The 8,969-nt window shown below is 39.4% G+C and overlaps 1 protein-coding gene across 2 annotated transcripts; it reads right to left on the reverse strand.

Annotated features, from left to right (window-relative positions):
• Nucleotides 1-420: 420 nt before the first annotated feature.
• On the reverse strand, nucleotides 421-6,609 carry LOC119318449 (5' exonuclease Apollo-like). Of its 2 annotated transcripts, XM_037593007.1 has the most exons (10): nucleotides 6,354-6,609; nucleotides 6,135-6,240; nucleotides 4,706-4,899; nucleotides 4,425-4,631; nucleotides 3,392-3,816; nucleotides 3,064-3,241; nucleotides 1,628-1,720; nucleotides 1,268-1,500; nucleotides 1,085-1,157; nucleotides 421-842 (listed from the first exon to the last, which is right to left on the reverse strand). In XM_037593007.1, the coding sequence occupies exons 1-10, from the start codon at nucleotides 6,546-6,548 to the stop codon at nucleotides 741-743; spliced, it is 1,806 nt and encodes a 601-aa protein (XP_037448904.1). In that variant the 5' UTR covers nucleotides 6,549-6,609; the 3' UTR covers nucleotides 421-740. The 2 variants fall into 2 exon arrangements, with proteins under 2 accessions (XP_037448904.1, XP_037448905.1); XM_037593008.1 differs by lacking the exon at nucleotides 4,425-4,631.
• Between the last annotated feature and the right edge of the window lie 2,360 nt (nucleotides 6,610-8,969).

Here is an 8,969-nt window from a genome sequence, read left to right on the forward strand (position 1 = left end):
CGCAGTCGCCTCGCTGCCATGACCGCCGCTCGAGGGGCATGCCCGAGCTCCGCTCTGGCCTCCCCTCTAGCCTCCGCCGTTGCTCCGTCGGCGGTGCTCTTTTATTCTTTTCCGCAACAACGGCCTTGTTGCAAAAGCACACCCGCAACATTATCTTTGTTACAGAAATTTCTCGATTCATACCACAAACATGTCATCTTTTTCAGTAAAAAAATCTGCAACATTATTCATGTTGTAGTAGTCCTCCCGCAACATCATCTATGTTGCAAAAAATAAAGACAAAAATAATTGCAACATAATATTTGTTGTAAAAGTTTCTGCAACAAGGCCTTTGTTGCAAACATTTCTGCAACAAGACCTCTGTACATATACGAGCTCCACAATAATATTACGAAATACAGCATCAGACACGAGCAAATGGGATCAAAATACTCCAATTCATGTAGTTAGGGAAATAAACTCAGCTTGAGACAAAAGGCCAGGCTAAAAATGTATCATGTTTGGAAATAAAATTAAGTAGATTATCATAGGTGTGAAATAAAATTAAGTGGATTATCCAATCAAACATGGAGTGGAGATCTTTGTGCTTCAAGCTAACTCATGATCAACAACATTAGCTTCATGTGGACAATTTCAAATGATACATTCATAAACTCTCTTGGCAGCATTCCTCGTAGATGGTAGCAAACATAATCTGGATCACCTTCATGAAGTCATAGTTTACAATCGGATAGTTGACTTTAGGGACCCACTAAACCTTGTACATGTCTGTGGGGCATCTCATTATACTTGTGGTGCAACAAATATAATGCCAAGTGTTCACGGAGTCCTTCGGCGTCAGACTGGCAATCAATGAATTATGTTATAAGCATTATAGTAAAGCATAACCAGATGTTTCCACTATTAATGAAATGTGAAAAAAGTACTGTATGTGACACATTTGATTAGAGAGAAATAATATTTACTAAGATTTATTGGCATTTTAGTGATGCCTACTCAATTTGAAAACGCATACTTCTCTATTGTTATATGGGAGATATTTAGGCAACATGGCAGATGAGAAAAGAGAGGAATGACTACTTACATCGTTAAAGAAGATATGTTTCTCTCCATCATATAAATCTAATGCCTTCATGATAAATATACCACTGTCGGATCTATCCAATTAGATAAAGAAAAGGAAAGCGAAGGGGCATGGTTAAATTAGTTCGTAAAATAATCCATTTAACATTTAAGAGAAATGGTGAAAATTTGGATAAAACTCAACTCGTTGTCTGAGTTTGATATGGTATGGAAGGTAATGTCCATGTCTTTGATTTTTACGCTATGGAGCTGAGGATATGCACTATGAAAATCTTCCCGGAAGTTGCATACAATAGACTGTGCTTGTGTTATCAATTCGTCAGTGCACCCCATTGGGCTCAATACCTCGAACCGTCTCTTCCAAAAATTTGCTACAAGTAGGTACCAAGTCTTGGAATTTAGCAATGGTACAAGAACCTGCAGACGTGATCATGTCATGTCGTAATGATTAGTTTTGTACATGCATTGAAGCAATGAAAAACTAGAAAATGTTATACATGGTGATAAGAAATGACTATACAAAGTGCCATAAATGTATACTCACTGCATCCATGTTTTCGAGTTTGAATCCCTGGTTGGGCTCAGATAGGTAGTTTGAAATGCTTTCTCGGCATGGGGAGGGGCCTTGAAGCATTTTCTATATGAGAAAAATAGATATGTGGAAAATAAAAATAAGATCACTGTATATAATGATATATACTCCCTCCGTCTAGGTGTGTAAGTCACCTTATGAAAATCAAAATGTTTCTTGTTTTTTGACATAAATAAAGGAATCAACCAATAAGAGATGTGAGGCGTGTATGCTTTTAATGACTTGAGACTACCAAATATAACATGCAGTGGTCAGTTCGTTGCATACAATGATATTAATTAGCAAATAAACATTAAGTTCTCTCGTTTTTCTCTCCACCTTGGTTGTGTTGCACAACCTAAGATGACTTATTCACCTAGACGAAGACTAGCCACAATGAAGAGTAACATACACTAGTAACATATCTAGCCACAATGGAGAGTAACATACACTAGTAACATACACATATCCCTAGACTATATTACTACCTTCATAGTGGGTAGTAACTTAAGTGTGGTAACATGCAAAGATTCATTTATTAGGTTATAGACTCATATTGCATTGGGACATGTGATGTTACAGTAACTAGCTAAGTTACTACAACTATCTCTCTCCTCATTAACTGATTGCCACATAAGCAAATTTGCTGAGTTGGACTCGATGTTACTGCTGAAGTTACTCCCACTGTGGCTAGTCAAAGGGGGTACTACCTCTTTTCTGGTTTATAGGGCTCAATTTGTAAATCTCTCCAAACAAGATAGATGGTGAGTGGTGGAATAAATTTCGTAGTTTGCAAAAATACTTAATTACTACACTCGTTTTTCTTAAAAAGTTGTATTTACCGATGCATTAATTACAATGCATGCATCCATGACCATTAAATAACCAAAAACTTCAACATGCATTGGTTAGTTTTTTCTTGATCCTTGCATGCAGCATGTTGAAATCTGAACAAGTCATGATGAGTAGTAGAGCTCAGACTTATAAAATGGAAAAACGATTTTTTTGAGATGAGCCCTATAAACTGGAAAGAAGGGAGTACTAATTAACAAAGTATATTAAGAATGATAAACATGATTAGTAGGTTTATTTTAGAGGTATTGAATGTGGGAGTACATACATACTCCAATGAATACAAAGAATTAGTGAAAAAAAGGAGCGAAAAGTAGTAAAAACAAGCTAATGGGGTTAAGTGGAATACTAAAACAAGCTAATGAATACAGAAAATTAGTGGGAGTAATCTAAAACAAATCTACCACCACGAAAACACAAACATTTTTTTATCAAACAATGTAATGATGTAATGTGTAAAATTCAATAAAACAGGATATTACCGCTTTAAACAAATATACCTCAATCACATATTAATTAAATTGCTTATGGGGATGGATGAAAATAAATGCACTCACTCCAAGCTCGGAATGCAACACATGCTTCAAGAAATGTGCATCACGCTGTTCTGAAATGATAGCTTTGCCCATCATGTTGATAACATGTTTTGATATAGTATAACCGTTCACACCCATTGATAGTCCAAATGTCCTATGGTCCACCCATGTTTCTTCTATCTGCACAACTCTAGGGCTTCTTCATGCACATCAATTTTTTAAGAAAATAATACAAAAGTGAAGTGAGAAGTCAATTAATTAAATCAAATTTCATTTCAAGAATTTACAAGGGAGAAATGTGTCTGTATCGTGAGTTTCACGAAAGATTCCATTTTCCATAACTAATTACCTCTGCCCTCGGGACGGTATTCCTCGAATAAAATATTCATAGTCTTCCTTCCCTCTGGATGTTGTGCGGAAACAGATGCTTGATTGCGCATGTCCCTGTGTGGTGTGCGATAAATAGCGTCTCCTTACATAACTCAGTTCACTCGCAAAATTTGGGGGAGTGGTTGAAATGACCCACTGAGGCTGTAGAAGTTGCAGTGCCTGCTCTAATTCATTACTAGAGGAGTGATTGGAGAAACAAACACGCCATACATTACCATCCTGCTCAGCTTCTGTTAGGCTGGGTTTCCGGTTTTGAGCATAGGCATTGGAATACCGCCATGCTGAAGGACGAATAAATAAAGGTTCTGGCTGATCGCTAGCCCTTGCCTCTTCGAGCTTCTCGGCTGCTATCTTATTTAGCTCCTCGGATCGAACTGGCAGTACCTGCCAAGTTAAGAAGTTAGAATATCTATTTACCTCTAGAATCCTAATGCAAAGTTGTGGATGTAATCTTTTTTAGTAATTTTTGCCGCACATAATATGATATTACAATGTTCTCTCACTCTTGGAGTTAATCTTGACATGTGTGCACGTGCATGTGTGTGTATCATGTTAGTGGGCTAGCTGTTGTGCATGCTAGTTGAGTGGTGTACGTGCCCATTGCATGACGCCCAGGTCATATGGCCGTTGAGGAGAGTTGCGCAAGTCCCGAGGATAGTACAAAGTTGAGTCATCTATTTTGGAACGGAGAGAGTATGTAGCTAGCGGGTTGTTAACTGGATGTTGTTAGTTAGCGAGCATAGTGCGTGGAGTTAGTGGTTAGTGGAGAATGACGTGAGGCCGTGTGTGGTGGCTGGTGTGCGTGCGTGCATCTCCTGTACGTGTTACTTAAGTGATTAGATGAATGAAAGAAAAGTGTGACCATGAGGGCTGGAGAAAATATGTAGCCTCTAGTATATTATTTTCTCATATGTGGGTGTAATTTGAAGAAACAAATAACATAATGGAAAGTCGCATTAACAGAATTGAATGTATTTCATAGATTAACACACCTGGAAGCGACCAGTTGGATCATCAGTGATTATTTCAGGGACAGTGTGGGACAATGTGTTAAAACAATCCAAGTACAGTCCCTTATCAACATAGATTTTCGATCTAAATGACCTTGACACCTCTTTTAAGATATCTTCTTGGCCAAGTCTTTGACATCCAAGATAAATGAAAGGTGCACGCGAATGCTTTGATATGCAAGCTATAACCTGCAATCAGGGAGCCGTTTCTTAGTCCAATAACTCACAACAAGCATATATAAAGCCTCAGTCTAGAAGGAAACCTGCTGAATCGCAGACTCCTTGCTCGGAAACTCGAGGAATTTGGGAAATGTCAAGTCCAGGTACACAGTGTCCAACCGGCAAAGATTTGCTTCCAATTTCAGTAGCAATTTCTGCACACAATGTGATGTGAGCCGACAGTCCCCCGTGTGCAGTATGGTACCAAATGGACCCTCGAACAACAACATAACCGCTCCTGGAGTCACAGCGCACGGAAAGTGTCAACCGCCCAGCCCCAACCATGTTCAATTTGCAGCGCGTGTATTATTAAATATGTGAACATGTTTATGACTAATAAGTGTGGAATTGTCTTTAGAATTGATCTAATGATACTCATTTTCTAATGTATATGTTGATAGTTTTCTTCTAGAAACTTAATCAATTATTAAAAAAATGAAACAATGTATAGACTCAATAAAAAGCGAAGAGGGCAACTGGCGAGAAATATATTTTGATAAATAGAAAAAAAATATTAAGTTGTATTAATTACTATTTATGTTTGTTGGATGTTGTTGTGTGTATGTTTTTTTTTCAGTTTTCTATGCAATATATGGGCAATACATGACAAGGTTTCAAATTTTGGTCATGGTAAGTTTCCATAACTCACCGAAATTTAAAAAAAATCAAGTTCATCTAAATTTTGATCAATCAAAATCCAGTTAATTTTAACAAAATTTGAAAAGTTTATGTTTCTTTTAAAATAGTTGGCATCTGTTCCCAAATTTTAAGCTTACAAATATTTTGGTACCCTCCAAAATTACTAAAATTTCAGAAATTTAGTTGAAATTTAGAACCTTAATACATGATAGAGGTAGATTCTTTGGGTCTTCCTTTTATTCATATTAATGCAGACATATTACTCTTTCAACGATGGGCACTATCCTATACACAGTGTACTTACTTTTCACACACATGTGGTCTATAATAGATTTATATATACACAGACGAGACTTGGGTCATGTATAATTCTTGAATTGGCCTATTTGTTAGGCACATCTTTTTTCTTCCTCGGATATAACACCAAATATTATATAGTATATAACTCAATTGTTAAAAAGCACTAAACATCGATTGGGTGGCTAGTAGGGCAGTTGTACCTTCAGGCTTTAGTCTACCCAGAAGGAAACTCCATGTTTAACATTTAATGCCTTATTACGTGTATGTAGTGGCGGAAGCAAGTGTGAACTTGATGTAGAAAGCTTAAAACTTGGTGTTCTACTAATTTTATTGTAGGATTACCTGGAGTATTTTGCACCTCTTTCCAAAAAATAATTGTTGTACATCTGTACACCCAAGTACTACTTTATTATTTCCATTCAATTGTTTATGACTCGTTGATGCAGATTATTCTTTTATCTGAGGTTTCTATTGACAACGAGAGAATTTGATAGACGGTGTGGCCGTTCTCCAACTTGCTAGATTCAAGATTACCAGCACAGTGATTGGCATCGTAGGCGGTGACAGAAAAGGCGCCGTCAGGGTCGTCCACCACCCACCTCTTTCCCACCTCCATTTCCACAAACTTAACCCGCTCCAGCTACAATTAATACAACCAAACCGGACGAGAGGTCTCGATTAATCAGCACAAACACCGTACCAAACAGGAACTAGCAAAATTTAACCGAGGCTCTCCAGCAGCAAGTATCTAACCTGGGGATAGCGTTCGAGGGCGAGGCGCATGGTGAGCTGCGTGGCGTAGACGGTGTCGCCGGGGCCGGCCCAGGCACCGGCAATGTGGTCCGTGTGCGCGTGGGTGATGAAGCGGTGGCACCGGTGGCGGCGGGATGGGCCCCATGTGTCGACGGTGAAGGGGAGACCCAGCGGCATCTCCGGCGGCGTCCTCATCGTAGCTGAAGCTTTACCGGAGCTACGGCTTGGTTCTCCACTCTCCACTCCGCGCTGTCTTGTTTTGGTGGATGGAGTACGTAGCTAGGTTGCGTCCGTTTACATACTAGCAGGTAGCAGCTGAGGGGAAAGTGGTGCCTTCCGGAGGAAGGAAGAGAGCGCCTTAGTGGATTTGCACCTTTAGTTCTTTTACATGGACGGTTAGGCTTTACACGTCCGACCACCTACCTAGTACCACCTTTGCCTGGCTGCTCTCGACACGAATACAAACAGTTAAACATTTAACTAGAAGTATAATTAGCTTGTTGTGTTGGCAGCATCCTATTGGTTGGACATTAGCCCATATGTTTGTTGGACTGACGCATGCATGGATTACTACAAGCAATAATCACTGGAGAGGAGTGCAACTTGGCTTGATACTAGAGCATTTCTGTCACATCCAAATTTTCCCTAGGTTTAGGATGTGCATTTATAATCATTTGCATCCATGATTTTCCTTGCATATTTGGTTTTTGAAACAAACATGGCCAATTCTTCTATACCTACTAATAAAGGGACTAATGTTTCTGCCTGTCCGTCATCAAATTACCCTCGAGGTTGGCAAAAATTACCCACAAATGTCATCCCTAAGTGGCAAAAATGATTCTTTTTTCTTAAGTCGTGGCTGTTTGTGTTTGGTTCATCTACAAATATACCCTCACACGACACAAGCACACAAAGCATGTGACTGGCTAGCATCCATCAGGAGGTCTGGGTTCGATCGCTGGTTCTCCCAATTTTTTCTGACTTTTCTCCATGAATTTCATTTGGCGTAAGATAGAGCTGCATCTCCAAGTGTCGTTTAGCAGATGGGCTGCACAATGTAATCTGAGCCCGGCTATTCTCTTTTAAACTTTTTTTGCAGACCCAAGTACTTTTTAAAATATTTATATCTTTCAACCCTAACTCCAAATTTAGCATGTTATATATGGAAATCGCTCAGAAAACTCTGTAGCTGCTAAATATAAGGAGGCATACGACGAGCACATGGGGACGCTCCCCCTTGTAATCTTAGCCAGTTGGCTTGTGTTTGGGGATCAGTGCAAGTTTAACCGGAATGATTTTCAATGTCTCAATATAGCAGCCGTGAGTATATATGCACAGTTTCAATCTGTCCAAGTGTCCATACACATTATTTAATTCCAGGCAGGGTGCACATGTCCGTGCAGAATCGAGCGCCTGATTCATTTATGAACTTCCTGGAAGTCATTTTATTATATGCACAGCCGTCACATACCAAACCAAGCATATATCTTTTCAAGTCACTTGTTGATTCATCTGTGCTGTCAGTTATTTTAAGTTTGATTCGGTAACAATGACGAGAAGTTGTAATTCTCTTCCAGGCACCAGTTCAGTACACGTTGGAAGAAGGATTTGGAGAGACCGGCCCCCATGTGTCAACTATGTTCAACGAAATGTGGAGCGTGGTTTTAAATGGAGATTCTTGGTATCGTGTGTCCGGACGTAAGTCAGTAGGAGAGCAAGAAGGTGACGAGGTTAACAGCTTCCCGTGCAACGGAAGCGTGAAATGATGTCATGGAATCTCACAATTAGCCTGTTGCAATTCAAGATTAGAGAAGTGATAGTATGTATCTTTGTAATGAATGAATAAAAAGAATTCTGCTCAGTGTATTATTGTGTATTTTTTATGTCACTCGTGGTAGTTAATCAAATGGTATGTTAATTTGAGAAATGCTTTGCCTGAACAACTAAGCTTTCTTCAACGAATCAACGTAGGTCGATGAAAAATCGTGGAGTACACGGCTGTTTCTCCAAAATGGGACAAGTTGAGTTGCATGTCAAACCAACGTACATGCATGGTAAAGTTCCGCGTTGAGGGTCCCACATGAATGCATGCAATTTCTGAACACAAGTTACTCCTAGTTCATTAATGCTCTGCGTGTCTAAAATAGGTAGGCCAACGAAGTCACTTTCGTGCCACAAAGCGTGCGCCCGAGTTACTACACGCACTTTTAAACGCACCATCTCCCCATTGGATGATTTATGGAATCAGCGGTAAAAATGTTTGGAACAAAGTGTGCATCCGTTTTTTACTAACTTTATACACCAGGTGTCACACAATGAAAATGAAGAAGTCTTTTCCATTATAAATCAAGAGTTCAGTTCACTGCCGGGAGCTTTGAACTCCATATTTATTGTACTAGAAAAAAAGAGTGTGCATTAAGAATCCATTATCCGTGGAGAAAAAAGGTGGGAGATTGAGGAGCGTGATGCATTGAATTGAAGCTCTGGTTATTGGGTACCAGTTGAGTAGGATGCATGCACGCCATGTCGGAAGTCAGAAACAGGAATGACACTATGCATCATTTAATACGAAAACCGCTAGAGCTATACACTGCAAAAATCATCCAATACGCACAA

This window comes from Triticum dicoccoides, chromosome 6A (assembly GCF_002162155.2).
Source record: "Triticum dicoccoides isolate Atlit2015 ecotype Zavitan chromosome 6A, WEW_v2.0, whole genome shotgun sequence".
NCBI lineage: Eukaryota > Viridiplantae > Streptophyta > Magnoliopsida > Poales > Poaceae > Triticum > Triticum dicoccoides.